The sequence below is a fragment of the Cnephaeus nilssonii genome (genome assembly GCF_951640355.1).
Source record: "Cnephaeus nilssonii genome assembly, chromosome: 18".
Classification (NCBI taxonomy): Eukaryota; Metazoa; Chordata; class Mammalia; order Chiroptera; family Vespertilionidae; genus Cnephaeus; species Cnephaeus nilssonii.
In genome coordinates this window covers 6,617,205-6,634,529 of record NC_137089.1, presented here as the reverse complement: position 1 = coordinate 6,634,529, position 17,325 = coordinate 6,617,205, and the positions used below count along the sequence as shown (strand labels likewise).

The window sequence follows — 17,325 nt, the reverse complement described above, 5'->3', positions numbered from 1 at the left end:
TACCTGGATGCCACTCCCAGGGGTCCCCAGGACCATCTGTCTTCTCGCCTGCAGGTGGGGAGAGCAGTCCGGTCAGTTTGGGGAGATGTCCCCTCCCGCCACGTCAGCCCTGCGCCTGGGGGAAACGATGCCGTGGCTCCAGGCCACAGCTGGACACTCTCCCGACTCTGACCAGAGCCACCGGGAGACGTGTGTCATGGGCGACGCGGGGGAATCAGTGCAGGGACAGGAGCGAGGCGTGGGGCCCACCGGCAGGCCGTTGGGTTGGGCCGTCCTGGTCAGCATGTGGCCGTGGGTGGCGCTGACGCCTCGGGAGTCTCAGTTCGTTGTCTTTTCAAGCAACAGAGCTACTGCCTTCCCCGTCTCTGGCTTCCAGAACCTTCTTAACCTGTCGCCCTGCCCCCTAGTCTTTCTCACTGCACTGTCCTTCTGAGGCAGGACAGCCTAGTGGTTAAGCAACGGGCCCCGGAGGCCGAGTGCCCAGGCTGCTATCCCAGCTCCGTCTCTGACCGCTTGCGTGGCGGTGGGCATACAGCTTTGCTGGGCTCCCGCGTCCTCACGTGAGACTGGGTTCAGATCGCACACCGTTGAGGTTGCATGACCTAATATAATACACATCAGGGCTGGGCCTGTGGTCCTGTCGCCTTCTGCTGACAGCGTCCCCACACCCAGCAGATTAAGGAGCAGCTCCTCTCCCAGGCGACGTGTCCCCCATCCCCTCTGACCCGAGGCCTGCTTCTCATTCTGCAGCCCGCAGGTCTTAGCTGGGCGACCTGGGGCAGGGATCCTGTCCTTCGGGGGCGGTGTGATTTCCAGCTCCATGAGCCTCCGTCGGTAGCTGTGGCGAATCCCTCCCCACGCGGCGCGCAGGCATCGAGCATCTCTTGCGTTCTCAGCGCTCCTGCCGCCTGGCCCAGGAGTGGCTGCTCTCCGTGTCCCTGGCAGGCCCGTGGGAGGGCTCCGTGACACAGGGCAGGGGAGGGAGCCCGGCCACGGGAGGGCTCGCCCCCTTGTCACCTCCTGGGAAGCCCACAGGGCCCAGCATCGCCCCACTCACTAACAGCCTCACTAGCACTAGTGAGCAGACGGGTTCAGGGCACCCCCCGAGCCTCACTGGTGGAGTCCCAACCATGCCAGCCGGGCAGGGCTGTTCCCGAGTTGATGCTGATGCTTTGCCTAAGTTGCGAGCCCCCCGTGGGCAGGTCGGTGTGCCAGTCGTTTTCTGTACCGTTTCTCACCCACAGCGAACCCCAACGCACATGGGTGTCCATGGCTGGTTTTTATGAAACAGACAAGGAGACGCTTTTAAAGAGCGCGAGGGACGTGCCCGTGGCCAGCAACGGGCCGCAGCATTGGTATTCACACCTGTGACCTGGTCCCCAAGTCCCACCTCACCCCCCCATCCCCTGAGCGAGGACTCGGTGAGCGCGAGGCGGAGCGTGGGCCCAGGAATTCCAAAGCAGCCGATCCGTGTCATCCCAGCGCCCCTCGGGGAGAATCGGAAATGAAGCAAAAATAAGAGTCTGTCAGCAGGACGGCGGCCACTTCCAGGGGACCGGACCGCCTGGATTTACCTGCCACCAGGCAGGCCCCGGCACACGGGCATCCCCGGGGCATCTGTGCACACGGCCAGACAAATCGCCGCCTCTCCCTTCGCCAGAAAAACACGAAGTCGACACCTCCTGTGTGGCATCAGCGTTGAAAAAACTCTCACTTTACAAACCCGAGAGAAGGAGAAAGTGGGGCACGCCAGGGCGGGGAGAGCGGGACCCCCCCTGACTCTGGCCCAGAGAAATGCTCCGTCACCCCTCCCGCCGGCCGCCGCCCTTGGCTGGCTCTCAGCGGGGTGACCGTCCCCCTGCTGACTCCTGCTCATCCTAAAGTTAACAGCACCGCCGCGCTGCTGCGAAGAGAGGACACAGGCAGAGGCCAGGAGACCTGGGAGCGGGGAGAGGGGCTGGCATGCGTCTCACCCCCTTGGAGATGCGTGCTGTGGCCCCCCCACAGGCTGTGCCGGGGACTTCCTGGCCGGCTGTCTCTGTGCCTCGTGCCCCGTTCAGCAGGCTGCGCCGACCCAGGGCACCTAAGTCTTCTGGTTTCCAGAGCACCCCCAGAGCATCCCATATTTAGGGGACGTTGGTGTTCAGAGATGCTCTCTTGGAGTCGGGGAGGAAGTAGAGGCCCCCCGGTTTTCTGAAATACCTGGTAGGAAGGGTCACGAAAGAAATGACATGTTTTGGCCCAGCCGGCGTGGCGCGGTAGTTGAGGGTTGACCTATGAACCAGGAGGTCGCGGTTTGATTCTAGGTTAGGGCATGTGCCCTGCCTGGGTTACAGACTCGATCCCCCAGTGTGGGGCGTGCAGGAGGCAGCCGATCAATGATTCTCTCTCATCATTGATGTTTCTCTCTCTCCCTTTCTCTTTCTCTCTGGGAAAAAAAAAATGAGATGTTTGGTCCCAACCGCCCAGGAAGCAGAGGAGAGAGAGAGAGACTCAGCCACGAGAACGGGGCTGTCGGCCGTGTTTTCCTGTGGGGTGACTCTGTGTTGGATTCCGTGTCACGAGGCCCCGGCGTTTTATTTGCCAAGTCTCCCCCTCAGCGCTTTCGGGGGCAGGGTCAGCCGGGAGGCAGCGGGGCACGGAGATCCCAGGGGCCAGGGAAACCGGGGAGGTGCGGATTCCCAAGCCTCCAGGGCTGTGTGCTGCAAGGCTGCCGTGCCCCAGCAACATACTTCCACGGAGAAATTAGAAAAACGTGTTAGCCGACACCTTATTGAGGCGACACGCATAAAAACGCACACACATCACACGCTGCACATCTGTGCGTGGCTGCCGCCTGGATACATAGGACATGAGCAGCATTGCAGGAGCCCCTTCCAGCCACTCACTGTCCTGCCCCTCACTGAGGATGACCTTGTCCTGACCTCTAACAGCAGAGGTTCATTTGACCTCTTTATGAATTTAATATAAATAATATTGTATGCCCTCCCTCGGGCCTGGCTTCTCTCACCCAAAGACGTTGGTGAGGCGTATTCATGTGTTGCGTGTAGTTGTATGCCGTTCTTATTACTCCGTAGTATTCCATGGGTACGTATTTTGTTTTGTTTTTTAATTCCTCACCCCAGGATAGGTTTATTGATTTTTAGAGAGAGAGGAAGGGCGGGGGCGGGGGGAGAGCTATAGATGTGAGAGAGAAACATGGATCGGTTTCCCCCCCCCCACCCCACCCCCCGCCCTGACTGGGGATTGAACCCACAACCTAGGTATGTGCCCTGACCGGTCATCAAACCCACCACCTTTTGGTGTATGGGATGATACTCCAACCAACTGAGCCACCCAGCCTGGGCCCACGGGGTGCGTGTTTTTAAAATTCTTCTGTTGATGAGCGTTCAGGTAGCTCCAGGGTCTGGCTGTTAGGAGCAGTGCTGCCGTGAGCCTACTGAGACGTATCTTTTGGTGAACACGTGCACATTTCCGTGAGTTTGAACCCAGGAGCGGGCCTGCTCGGTCCCGGGTGCACACGTGTTCAGCGTTAGCAGACGATGCAGAGCCGTTTCCCAAAGGGGTGGTTTGTCTTTCTTCAGAACGTCTGTCCACCTGCCGGCATGAGAATCCCAGCCCCACATGGAAACCAGTCCTTGGTATTGTCTGTCTTTTTAATTTTGGCCAAACCATCACAGACAGCGCAAATGGCCTGAAAGGACGCATGTACCCCAGAAAAGGAAAAGGCTCCCTTTGCTGATACTGGAAGTTGTGTGCAGGGCCCTGCGCCCCCATCCTGGCAGGGGGAGCCCCAGGTGCCACCTCCTCCTGGCCCGAGCCTCCACACCGCCCCGCCCGCGGGCAGGGCCCCGGCTTCGCTGCCGTAATTCCCAACAGAGCGTGCCGCAGTCCTTCCCAGTGACGGAGCCTCCGTGTGCCCGACCCCAACCACACGGACTCGCTTCAGACTTGCCTGGGGGCCTCCGTAAATATTTAACAGGCTGTGTCCCCCATTCTCTCCGCTGCCATCAACTGGGGCGAGAACCATAAATCCCTGCTTGCCCTCCTGCTGCGGGCGGCCCTCTCCGCTGACCCAGCGCCAGCCCTGCCATTCTGGGGTGATGCTGGGACGATGCTGGGGCGATGCCGCTCTGCCTGGCGGCTCACGGTGTTTGGAGCTGTGGGAGCTGAGCACGGCGACTCGAGCTCTCGGTCTGTGCCCGCAACACGCCCAGGGCTTTCTGCTGCTATTCCATGGAACCTCACAGCGGTTCTTGGATAAGGGAAGCTAGGGGTTCAACACATTCCCCCAAGGGAACATGGCTAGTCCATTTGATAGTTTGGCTTCACATTTTAATGTCTTAACCCCTATCCTGTACTTTTCTCTTCGGGCTGATATTTAGACATAAAAACTTCCCTTTCAACTCATCTTTCTCTTGGGTCTAAAAGTGATGCCAGGCGGGGGGTGGGGTGGGGGGTGGAGGTGCTGACAGGGAGAGCCCACCCTGGGACCCCTGGTCACTGAAGAAGGATTAAGACGGAGGATGGGTGCCCTCTGGGATGGTGGCTGTGAGCAGTGGGCTCCCAGCGATGCCCAGGTCCTCGTCCCAGACCCTACGGATATGCTGTCTTACGTGTCAAAAGGGAGTTTGCAGACATGACCACGGTGCATGACCTGGAGGTGGAGAGATTGGGCTGGATCCTCGGGAGGTGCCACGGGAACCACACGGATCCTTAGCCGTGGGAGAGGGAGGCCGCAGAGGCAGGTACAGAAGACGTGACCCTGCAGGCGGGGCTGCGGGATGCCGTGAGCTGTGTGTGGTGGAGGTAGGAGGCCTCCCCGGAGGCATCTGAGCGTGGCCCCGGAAGCTAGAAAAGCGAGGAGACAGATGCTCTTAGAGTGTCCAGAGGGGACCATCCAGCCCAGACCTGATTTAGCTCAGTGAGACCTGGGTCGGCCTCTGACCTCCAGAACCGTTAGATCATTCATTGGCCTTATTTTATGCCACCAAGTCTTTGAAAATTGGTTGTGGCAGCAAATTGTTCTTTTTTTTTTTTTTTTTGTATAAAACGGCATCTTCTTTATTTTGCATACTTTAATTTCAGAACAAAATAAAAACACACAATACATAACACATCCAAAACTATGTAACATATGAGAAGAGAGGGCTTGAGGCCATTGTAACCTGCCTTAGGAAAAAACAGGAGAGGGAAAAAGCCACTAAACATCGGAGGAAACCAGGTGGGCTAGGGCCACGCAGGGCTGCTGGGGAGCCATGAAGACTACACAGAGGACGCAAGGTCTGCAGGTAGAAACTCCTAGTCTACTTCTTCCATGCGAGAGGCATCCTCATCGCCCTCAAGGGGGGAGGAGCAAATTATTCTTGATGACAATTGGTATGAGGTTGAGCTCATGGACTGCCCGATTTCTAACTCTGTTCTAGGAGTGTCTAGCTGTGTGATCTTGGGCAAGTTTCCTAACTTGTCTGGGTCTCACATTCCTCCTCTCTCAAACGGGGATAAGGATAGTCTCTGAGGCAGAGGGGTGCTGTGAGGAGTAGGTGAGGATTCTGTGCCCATGAAACGCCCGGTGATAAGTTTTAGGTATGGATTTCTGGGCCGGAATGAGGGGGGCGGATTGGGGCACAGACTTGGGGGCTAGACCGGCCTCAGATGCAGGCTCCTCTTACGCGTTTGGATCAAGGGAGCTGTCCGTGTCCCCGTTTCCTCATCTGGAACACAGAGGCCCGAGTTCCCCTGTGGTTGGGGGTTTGTATGGGATGGTGGCCAGGGCTCTTGCAGGGCGAGTTACGGGCACTCCGTGGAGGGCGGTGGTCGCCATCAGTGGGTGTGGTGACTGTTGGGGCTCCGGCCCTGCGCACCGTGGATGCATTTGTTCTTCATTTGCCGCCGTAATAATTTAGCGCCCGTGGCTGGGAGACAGAAGCTGGGACAGTGCTGGGGACCTAGTCGGCACCCAGCCACCGCCGGATGAATGAATAGAAAAGGGAACAGGCCCCCGCCGTGCCCTGAAGAACCTCGCGGTGCAGGGCGAGGCCTGGAGCCACGCCAGGCCTTTGTGGCCGCCTTCAAACAGAAACAAACAAGGAGCCACTTCCCACCCGCTGACCCCGAACCCCCTCCGCTCCCTGCCAGGACCTCTCAGCCCTGCAGGCGAGGCCAGGGCTGTGTGCCAGGCCTGGCCGAGCTGTTCACTCCCTAAGCCAGCCCCCTGACCTTTCTGGAACCTCCTCTCTTCATCCTTATAGTGGACATCCCTCAGCGCCCCCGCTGTCTTCCCAGGGTTGTTCTGAGGAGCGCTCTGTGCCCGTGGGAGGGAGGCGACACTCCCCTGAAGGGTCCCCTGGTCCCCGCCTCACCTCTGTTTGGGTACCATGGCGACCGGGCAGTATTTTTAGAAGTTCCCCTCTTAGAATATCAGGGGGAAATACAAAGAAAGGAGAAGAACCACCTTACAGCTCCGGGTTTGTGATTGTAACAAGACTGGTTTTCCTTCTTCTCACCCCCAGGCCTGATCTTTGGACCACAAAGGAGTTAAGAAGATACGCCCCCCGCTCCCCCCACCCCATGGCCGTCCCGGTCAGCTGCGTGGAGCGTCACGCGAGGATTTCCCGCGCTGTGTGGATTTACAGTGATGCCCAGCTGCTGCGGAACAGCGCCGGCGGAAGCCTTCCCGGACTTACACGCCGCGGGATGCGCAAGGTGTGGGGCCTCGTGGGTTCCGCAGCCGGGATGCCCGAGGGGGACGGAGGACCCCAGCTTCCTGAGCTCTCACCTTGGGTCTCGCCAGCTCCCCGCGGGGCTCCCCAGGAAACGTAAGTCCCGCCTCCCGCCTCATGCATGTCTGCCGGGCGCTCACCTGGGCCTCAGGTGACTCCGGCCTGGTGGGTGGTAGCAAGGTCCCCGGAGGCGGCCGGCTCTCCAGAGGAGCTGGCATTGAACGAGCCCACCCTGGGTGTCCGGCTGGGGCTGGTGCCCGGGGGAGGCTGGTAGGAAGGGCAAGGTGGTGCCCGGGAGCCACGGCTGTTTCCTTTGCTGACACGTGTCATTGTTCCGGTCACTCTCACGGATTTTCCCGGTGTTTGTGTCTGTCTCCATCTAGCAGACCTCGAAGGCCAGGCCTCTTCCGCGTGGCTCTGCGTCTCTAAGACAGAGCCTGGTGCCTGGCGGACCGTGTCTCCCGCTGCAGGAAGGGAGAGCTAAGACCAGGGCATCGATGAGGACATTGGAGTGTCAATAGGGAAGGTAGCGTTAGGGGGCAATTTGGGAGCTCTGTGCTTCGAGCTACCAAGAGCTGGATGTGAGCAGGGTGCCTGTGGACCGGGTTTGAACCTCTCACTTGGACCTACCGCGTGACTCCGGGCTAGGCACCGCTGGATTCCTGGCCCCTCGCTATCCAGTGAGAGAGAAGGAGGTCATGCTTCACAGGCCTGGTGTCGAGGATCGCAGCGTGGAGGCTGACGTGCTGACAGCCGCCGTGCCTGGCACGCAGCACACACCGAGCCATGTGACGGCTCGCCGTGGCTGGGGGGCAGGGAGGGGGGCGGGCAAGCTTCTGGGGAGGAGAGGTGTCACTTGAGTCTTTCTGAGCAGAGCCAGGTGGGCTGTGCTGGACTCTGAACTGGGCACCGCCGGCTGGCATGGGAAGTTGATTAAAGGTTACAGGCCTCGCCGCCCGTGGGAAGGCTGAGTGGCAGGTCAGCAGCAGGTGAGGGAGGGAACAGCTGGACTTGGACTTGGCAGCGGAGGCCTGTGGCGGTTCTGCAGTTGACAGGCGGGAGGGCTGGCTTGGCAGCCGTGAGGCCGGCCGCTCCCGGGATGTTGCCTTAGCGTTGGGCTGCCCGAGGGGAGGGGCAGCTCCCCCGGCCAGTGTCCCCAGCGCTCGGGTCACCTGGGGCCACCTGCCCCTCGGCTGCCAAGACGGCGCTTGGGGCGGGGCCTGGGTTCCCAGTTCCGCTCATGCCCGGTGGCACCTGTCCGAGGGCCTTTCCCCGAGCTCCCGATGGACCCGGCGGCCCTCTGGCTGTCCTGCGCTGTCCAGGTCACAGCCCCCGGGGGTGCGATGACGGTCCACTCCTGGATGCGCGGTGTTCGACCTCCTGTCTTTCTCCCACACTGGGAAGTCCTCTCTGTGAGGCCAGGACACACGCTCATCTGGCTCGCAGGCCGAACACACAGTAGGCGTCTTATTTATGGCCCCAGTTAACCAGATCGGATGGTAACGTTAGTGGTTTCCTTTCAGCTTCCCTGGCAGGGACAGACGAAAGGGAAACACCTTTCCTTTGGAACGTCCATATCCCTTCGATCAGCCCAGCCGTCCCCCTAGAGGGGCCGCGGTGCCCCCGCTTACAGCCCAGAACGTGGAGGCTTTGGGAGGCCATCGGACGTCCCCAAGGTTATTTATTCAAGAGGAGGCAGAGCAGGAAGCCAAGAAGGGTGTGTGTGTGTGTGCGTGTGTGTGTACGTGTGTGTGTGTGTGTGTGTGTGTGTGTTTGTGTGTGTGTATGCGCATGCCAGCCATCGGGTGCTTAGAATGGGGCTCCCTCTTTGTCATCCTGGAGAGAGAGACTTTTCCTAAGATCTTGGCGCCCCACTGTGTGAAGGAGGCTGGCACCGTGCTGGGCGCTGAGAGGTGGTGGGGTTGGCATCACAGTCCGGCGCCTGGGGGTTCCTGGTCCCCAGGAGGCCTGTGCCCTTGGGTGAGCGTGATCGGCAGCCCGGCGTGATGGGTGCTATGCTCACTCGCCGTGGCCACCAGGGCAGAGACAGGAGTGACCCGAGGAGGGCGTGGGGAGGCGTGGGAAGCTGGGAGGTTTGGCTGGGCTCGGAGGGGTGGGCAGACCTGTCCTGGGGTCGGGAGGGGCTCCACTGGGAAAGCGAGTGGGGCACCCCGAGGCCCCTTTTGCTTCTGCCTCGGCAGGGCTCTGGCACCCCTTCCTGCCGTCTCCCCCCCCCCTCCCGCTGTGGCTGCGGCACCCCCACTTATCACACGGCCCGCAGCCCTGCCTTTTCTCCCTTTATCGGTTACTCCCCAGAACAAGCCCATTGTGGTGGTCCTGGTTATCTCCTGCTCCTCCCGGGACAGCCAGGGTGGGCTTGGGCACCAGGGGACAGGATGGTCACAGAAAGAAATGAGACTCCCGCATCCCCGCCGTCCTGGCTGCTCTGAGCACCTGCCCGTCGGCGGGGCGCCCTGTGGACGGTGACGGAGGAGTAACCGCCGTCTACGGAGCCGCTCTCTGGGCCAGGCGCAGGGCAGGCATGATCCCGTTTCCAGGCCGGCACAGACCGCTGGGGCCGGCACTGTGATTATGATCATGGTTAGCATTGAAGTCACGGGAGCACAGAGAGGCCACACGGCACACAGGTCTCCCCAGGACACACAGGCAGGATTGGAAAGCGGTTCTTTCGGATTCCAGAGCCACTGAGCCACCCTCCCTGGAGCTGTGAGATGCAGCGTCTACCGCCTCCTTTTTTTATACTTTGTATTAAAACCATTTTTTAAAAAAATCGTTATTGTTGAAGGTATTACTTAGATCCTTCTTTTCCCCCAATTAACCTCTTCCAGCCCGCGCCCGTCCTTCCCCCGCCCCAGGCCCTCACCACCCCATTGTCTGTGTCCACGGATTATGCATGTGCGCATACATGTTCACGGGTGGACCTCTTCCCACCCACCCTCCCCTGCCTCCCCTCTGAGGTTCAACAGTCTGTTCATGCTCTGGGACTCTACTGCCTTCTTCGCCTCCAAATAAGCCAAAAGGCAGATCGCCTTCCTTCTCGGGGCGTTCGTGCCCTCACTGAAAGGGCAACGTCTCCCAGGACTTCTGAGCCGGGACACTCACTCGGGGGCAGTGATTGGGAGAGTGAGGTCTTTAGGGGAAAACCTCACCCCCACGCAGGACCCCTGGCCGAGCCCCCGTAGGGACGGTGACGGCTGACAGATTGCAGCATGCACCAGCTTCCCCGCGCTCTCCAGAGAGAAGCTGGGCAGGCCCCCGGGTCCCTCGGAACCCATTTCTTCCTATGTGAAATGGGGGGGGGGGGGGGGCCACACCCACCTCCCAGGTTGGAAGGCTAACCAGGCACATTCCGGGCGTTCATAAACACCGGCCATGAGGCTACGCCGTGGCTGCCATGGAGAACCCCCTGCCTCCAGACTCAGCCTGGAGAGCAAGTCCCTGCACTTCTCTCAGGGTGACCCCGGGGGCCCAGGTACCCCAGTGGGAGCAAAACACAAGGAAGTTTGGGAGCTTTGCTGTGTCATAGCTGTGTGACCTTCCTCTAGTTCCTCAACCTCTCTGTGCGGCACTTTCTTCGCCTACGAAATTGGGACCCAAAGGCTGCTGAATCTCTAGTTCTTACCTCCCAGCTACTATTGGCTCTCTAAATGTGAGTTCCTCCCCATGGGGGCCCTGTGGCTGCTGGTGGCTGCTGGTGGCTGCTGGTGGCTCCTGGTGGCTGCTGGCCTCCTCCCTCCCTCCCTCATCCCAGGACGCTGTGTCTGGCTTTTCCTTCCGGGGCCTGTGGGTGTGAGGCCTGCAGCCCCCCTCTCCCGGGTGAGTGCTGAGTGTCAGAAGGCTTGAGAAAACACTGGCCTGTGGAATTCCAAAGTTAATGAAGGGCGCAGATTCCAGGAGGGTCTCTGCTTGACCTCCCACCCTCCTCCACCCCCCTGTCACCCCCGAGTGAGCTTGGAGCACTTGAAGGTTTATAGCAGCTGCACGCTGAACTCTCTCGGAGTGGGCCGGGACGGTGGCCTCGGCCCCTGGAGGCCGGGCCAGGGGGGGTGAGTTTGAGCCTCCCCCCCTAAGGGGCCTGGTCAACCAGAGAAAGGCACTGGGAACACCCCAGGCAGGCAGGGCAGGCCGTCCTGGGAGAAGGGGAGTACATGTGAACCAGGTGGGGTGATTCTCTGCGGTCGGAAGGAGGGGCCGTGTGAGAGGTTTGAAAGCAGACCCACTTGCCTTAACCAAATAAACAAAAAGGAAATCTTTTAAAAAATTATTATTCTGACCTTAGGACCCAAGAAGCTCTTCACTTAGGGCTGGTGGAAGTGGGCAAAAAGAACAGGCTTTTGGCCCGGCTGGCGTGGCTCAGGGGTGGAGTGTCGGCCTAGGAACCAGGAGGTCACGGTTCGGTTCCCGGTCAAGGGCACATGCCTGGGTTGCAGGCCCGATCCCCAGGCTCGATCGGCATGCAGGAGGCAGCCGATCCATGATGCTCTCTCATCATTGATCTTACTATCCCTGCCTCTCTGAAATCAATAAAAATGTATTTAAAAAACAAAACAAAACAGGCTTTTGGTGACTGATACAGTTCCAAGATGCATTCTCTGTCTTGGGCTCACAGATCCTTCATGGAAAAGGCCTGTGTGAGTGTGTGTCTCCGTGGGCCCTGGCTGCCCCCTCACCTGTCTCCTCCCTGGGATGCTGGGCAGGCGTGGCCCCCTTTCTTTGTCTTGTCAAAGTCATTTTGCAGGGCAGTTGCAGGGGGTAGAGGTCTTTCTCTCCCATCTGTCAGCCACCCATCAAACTATGGCGGGGGGGGGGGGGGGGGCGCGTTCCAGGGAGAGGGGGGTCAGCCCCACCGATTACCAGGAACTGCCCTGGCCTGACCCTCCCCCGTGAGGCTTATCTGGCTCCAAGAGAAGCGCAGCTGCTGGTGGTGAGGTCTCTGAGTCACTCAGAAGTTCTGGACCGGGTTTCGCGGGAGGCGATGACATAAACAAATAAACATGCGCCAGGATCCGCTCCCAGCTTTCAGCTCGCCGCCGGGGGCCCTGGAAACTCTGTGTTGTGTTGCCTATTCAGAGGATGCGCAGGTTCTTCAGGAAAGAGAATTCTCCCGTGGAGAGATGCTCCCGAGAGGTTGTTGGGGCTTGTGAACCCCGGGGCTTCCTCGCGCCGGGCCGGGCCGTTACTGCCTCTTCGGTGAAGCCAGGTTATTGTGAGAACCCGATGAGCGAGATGGGAAACCTGGCCCTGTTGTTGGCCCTGCCTCTGAACTTGACTCCTAGTAAACCCCGCGTCTAAGTCAGATTAGCCAGTCATTGCTCTGGGCCCATGATCCTGCTGCCCAGTTGTTGAGTCAGCTCAGGCAAGAGGCTCGTCTTTCCATGAGGTGGCCGTCCTCGCCGTGTGCCCCTCACGTGCCCGATGAGAGGACCAAATGAGTCACCCCTGGGAAGGGGCCGAGAGTGGACAGCGCCGGCCTCCCGGGCCCAGCAGGACGGCTGAGGCTGGTCAAGGGCGCAGGGTGGTGACAGAGGCGATGGGGTCCGGCACATCCCTAAGGTGAAGGCCAGGCGGCAGGGGACGGCCCAGGCGGGTTCCAGACGCAGGCCACCTGCCTCCCTTCCCAGCTCCGCGTTCCTCGGTCCCTCAGACCCGCTTGCTGGACCCCGGAATCTGCGGCCGAGCGCGGGGGCCGTTTCTTTGCACAATGGGAAGGGTGCAGGTGGGAAATAGAAAGCGAGACGCCACCACGGGTCCTCCGGCCCTTATTCCCACCCCCGGAATGAGCGGACGTGATTGGAAACGGCATGCTGGCTTTGCATCACGGCCTCTGATGAAATTAAAAAAAAAAAAAAAAGCCCTCGCTGGTTTGGCTCAGTGGCTAGAGCGTCGGCTTGAGGACAGAAGGGTCCCGGGTTCGATTCCGCTTGGGGGCACATGCCCAGGTTGTGGGCTTGATCCCCACTAGAGGACATGCAGGAGGCAGCCAATCAGTGGTTCTCTCTCATCGTTGATGTTTCTATCTCTCTCTCCCTCTCCCTTCCTCTCTGAAATCAATAAACATATATGTATTTTTTTTCAAAAGGCGAAGTGAAGCTCACAGGCCTGTTCTCCCATTCCACTTCCTTCCACAGAAGGGCTGCTCTCCCGCACGTGGGCCGTGGAGGTCACGTTCTTACCCTTTTATTACGAATCTGCGTGGCGGCCACGGGTGACACGGTTCTGTGTTTAACAGTTCATACGCAGGTGACGTTGCGGATGTGAGGTGACACAGTGAAGGTGTGAGGTGACATAACGCCGGTGGGAGGCGACCGCAGGCTGCTCGGTCCGCTCTGCATTTTGGGTGACGTCACTGCTCCATTGGATCCGCTCGGCCCCTGGCGGTGGGTGGTGGGCTGTTCCCAGGATTTTGCTGGTGTGAACAGTGGAGGTGAGCTTCCTTGCACACGCCTCCAGGTGCACGTCGGGGGGCCCCGAGGCTGCACAGGGAATGCACGCTGGCAGCGTGCTCGAGGCTGCCACACGGCGGTCCGATGGCATGACCTGTGGACTGCGGCGTCTCCCTGGGAGCCTGGGGTCGCGGAGGCAGGGGCGCCATGCTGGGCACCAGTCCTGGCTCATGGCCTGCGGGAATGGGGTGCATTCTGGGAGGAAATGAGGCAAGCGCCAGGGGCAAGGCCGGAGTCAGGGTGCACGGAGCATGCCACCATGGTCTCTGCTGAAGCAGCGCTTGGTCAGCAGAGAGAGGAAGCCCCGGGGGTGGGGGGTGGAGAGGTTGATGCGGAAAGGATAACGGTGAAGGAGTCAGTAGAAGTGTCCCAGCCTGGATGCGTGGCTGCCGCTGGGATGGACATACCAGGAAGGTCCCAGGAACCGTTGCGGGGTGGTGCGTGGGGGAGCCAATGAGGCCCAGTTGGTGTGGTGCAGAGAGCAGAAGCGGGTGGTGGGGGTTGGATTGAGAGCTTGGGGCTGGGGCAGCATCCTGGCCACCTTTATTCATGGAGGATCTTGGCTACTCAGATGTCCCCATCGTGGGCGACAGAGCGTCGCCGTGACCTCTGTCGGAGCCGGTCTCAGCCGGGTTGTCAGCAAAGCGTGCTGCTCACGGGCCTTAAAGCAAAGCAGAAGGGTGGTTGGCGGCAGGGCTGTTTGCAGACGGACGGACGGACGGACGGTCTGTAGAGGAACGTGCTGGAAGGAAGACCCCTGCTGTGGAAAATCCGAGAGAAGCGAGAGAATGAAGAGAGGGCTAAAGGGACACAAATCCGAGAGCTGTTTTCATCTCTGAAAAGGTGTGATCAGAAATGGAAAATCGGGGTTTGGTAATGGGAAAGGAATTGGGTTTATACTAGGAAATTGCCTCTTTTTCTTCTTAAGCGTTTCCCCTGATGATGCAACGAACACGAGGTTATTTGTAGAAAAGGTAGGATGGATAGAAATAGACGCGCGAGTGTTGAAAAAAGTCCCGTAAACTTCCACTGAGGAGCCACCCCTGGTCGCCTTGGTGATAATAGCAGCTCCTATGCGTAGGGTGACGGACGCCTAGGAGCTCTCTGGGACTTCCCTGGGTTTAGCACTGAAAGTCCCAGCTCCTGGTCAGACCACAGTGCCTGTCACCTTCCCTGTGAGCTCAGTTCCACCACCGAGGGTCCGGCGTTTTGGCAGCCCATAAAGCATTGTCAGTAGCCATGTGTTTATTTGGCTCCAGCTGTGTGCAGGGCGTGTGCGAGGCCGCGGGCGGTGGACGAGACTCCAGGGTCGATGCCCTGTTTTCTGTCCTCCAGGCGTTGACAGCTCGTCTCGGGTACGAGCAGGGAGTAGAAGAGGAGGGAGTCCCCAGGCTTCCTTTCGCCTGGGGCACGTCTGTAGGTCTGGTTAGGCAGGCTGGTGCCGGGAGAGACCTTGTCCCAATGCTGTGTTTGACAGTACCCTCCCTGCCCCCTGAAGTATAACACTGGGACCCCCCAGTGATGCGCCTCCTTCTGGGGCCAGACCACTGGCAGGATGAGGAGGGTGATGTCAGCACCCGTCCTTCCGAGGTTGCGTCCCCCTGTGGTGTCACTGGACCCTCCACACACCCATGGAATGAACAGCCAGGGCCTGATGTAATAACCACATTTTCCAGGCAGCAAGCGGAGGCCCCCCGTTAGGGGGAAGCCAGCTCTCAGCGTGTCAGATGCTGAGTGTGTGTGTCCCCCCGGCCAGCTTTGACAGCTCGGCTCTCAGGCAGGCCCTCTGCCCCCACGTGACCTCCAGGAGATGGAGGCCGGCGAGGGGTGGCGTCGGGCTCCGTCACGGCCATGGTGCGCCAGAGCGGCTGCGTGATGCTCGGGGCTCAGTGCAGAATGAAGCGCAGGCTCCTGCTCAGCGTGAATTAAGAATTTCCAACGGGGCCCTAGTCAGTGTGGCCCAGTGGATAGAGCGTCAGCCTGCGAACTGAAAGGTCCCAGGTTCAATTCTGGTCAAGGGCACATGCCCGGGTTGTGGGCTCGATCCCCAGTGGGAGACTTACAGGAGGCAGCCGATCAATGATTCTCTCTCATCATGGATGTTTCTATCTCTCCCTCTTTCTTCCTCTCTGAAATCAATAAAAATATGTTTAAAAAAAAAAAAAGAATTTCCAATGGGGACAGCACAGCATGCAATCAAGCCCCATGACCATGAGGCGGGCCTGGGGCAGCATGAGGTTGGGACCTGTGTTCATTTCCCCGGCCCGAGCAGAGTGAGGCCGGGCTGTGGGCCATGTGTCTGCAGGGCCCTGGCCTAGCAGGGTCCTTTGGGTGCTCCGAGGTGCCTGGCTTCCTTGGGGAACTGGGGAAGAGTCACCCTCGTCCCTTCCCCAGGCTATAGGCACAAGCACTTGGCTAGGAACCTGACCAGCTTCTCTCTGGAGGGCGATCACGTCCTGTGTCCCAGGGGCACCAGCCGGGAGTGAGACTTGACACGCTCTCTCTCCTGCTCTGTCCTGTGGGCACCGACGCCTTCCGCCTGCTCTTCGGTGCCCTGTCTCTACTGGGGACCCATCTGGGGGTGATGGCCAGGGGGAGCCTCCTCTGGGGAAGAGGATTTCTCCAGGATGTGATTTCCTGAGTTCCTGGAGGGCTGGCATTCTTATTTGGGGTATTGCTTCATCCTTCCAGCACCATGGTCGGTTTTTACACCCATTGGTTGAGTCTACATTCAACTTACGTTTGCTGAGCACCTACAAAATGCAGGGCACCGTGCTGGGAAATCGAGGCCGTGTGGGTTCGTTGAATACCCATTTGCTCTCTCCTGGTATTGCTCATGGCTTCGCCATGTTTAATCACTATGGCAACCCAGCGATGAAGTTGTTGCTGTGATCCTCATTTCCCAGGTGAGGAAGTCAAGGTCAAATGGTCAGGCTCCCACTGTGGCTTTCCCTGACATCACCAGCTCCGTCTTTTCTGTCGCTTCATATGCAACCCAGGGCAGTGCCTTCAGGGGGCCTGGGTCTAATCCCGGCTCTGCTGTTGGTGGCCTTGGGCAAGTTATTTAACTTCTCTTGGCCTCAGTTTCCCCATCTGTGAAATGGGGTCATAATAGTCCTTCTCTTGCAGTTAACAACTGTTGGCGGTGTCTTCCTCAAATTCGTGTGTTGAAGCGCTAACCCCAAATGCAGTGGCATTTGGAGATGAGGCCTTTGGGGCGTAATCAGGCTAGATGAGGTCATGAGGGTGGGGCCCCTGTGATGGGATTAGGGCCCTTGTAAAGAGGAAGACAGAGATCTTTTATGCTGACACCAAGGGAAGGTCCGTGAGCACACGGTAAGGAGGCAGCTGTCTGCAAGCCAAGGAGCGAGCCCTCACCAAGCGCAGGATCTTCTGGCACCCCAGCCTTGCAGAACCAAGGGAAAGACTTGTCTGTTTCTGAAGCCACTGTCTCTGGTATTTTGTTACAGCAGCCGTCACAGATCGAGACAGGCTCCATGCCAGGTGTTGAGGTTTACACGAGATACTCTAAGGAGGCCTTCAGCACAGCACCTAACACACACCAGGTGTTGGATGCAGCCTGGTCATCACCTGGCCACCACTCTCTAGGTGACCTCCCGGTGGATCAGAGACCGTCAGGAACTTGCTGACGGTCACACACGCACTTGGGTGCAGCTCGCAGGGTGGTCTGGGCTCTCCCTCCTCCGAATGCCTTTCCCGCCCGGCCTTCATGGCCGGACCTAATGACCCCCTGGGCTGGGCTGTGCCTGCCGAAGGCTCGAGAGGAGGACAAGGGGGAAAATGCCTGGCCGGCCGCTGCTCGCAGCGAGGGCTCGTTAGGCCATTCCTGGGGTTTCCTGTGCTCTCTAGTTTGCACCAGAATAAATGCCTCCAAATGGCTTTGAGGTTTCCAGTCGACGTTCCATTTTGGATTCAGACGGCACTGGCATTTCTCATCTTCCTGAGAAGGATAAGCGGTTAGAGAGCAGCGGAGATACTGGTGAAAGGGAAGTTTAGGGGGAATCCAGGCCTGAGCAGACCCTGCGGTGTGATGGGCGGTGAGAGTGGCTTACGGACACATTGGTGTCCTGTGCTCTCAGGTGTTGGCCTGAGAGGGCCAAGGTCAGGTCCTTGGTGAT

General features: G+C 59.2%; 1 protein-coding gene across 25 annotated transcripts in view; it reads left to right on the top strand.

Annotated features, from left to right (window-relative positions):
* Positions 1 to 17,325, top strand: part of LOC307114359 (uncharacterized protein) — a 459,274-nt gene that overhangs the window by 53,895 nt on the left and 388,054 nt on the right. For 22 of the 25 annotated variants that reach the window (XR_013814981.1, XR_013814982.1, XR_013814983.1 and 19 more), the window contains exon 2: positions 6,513 to 6,818. Coding sequence is in view for 4 of the 25 variants with exons in the window: in XM_079796705.1 (XP_079652831.1) it covers positions 6,513 to 6,818 (306 nt within the window). In the remaining 21 variants the exon portion in view is untranslated. The remainder of the gene's footprint in view (positions 1 to 6,512; positions 6,819 to 17,325) is intronic. The other 3 variants (XR_013814986.1, XR_013814987.1, XR_013814988.1) reach the window with 1 other exon arrangement.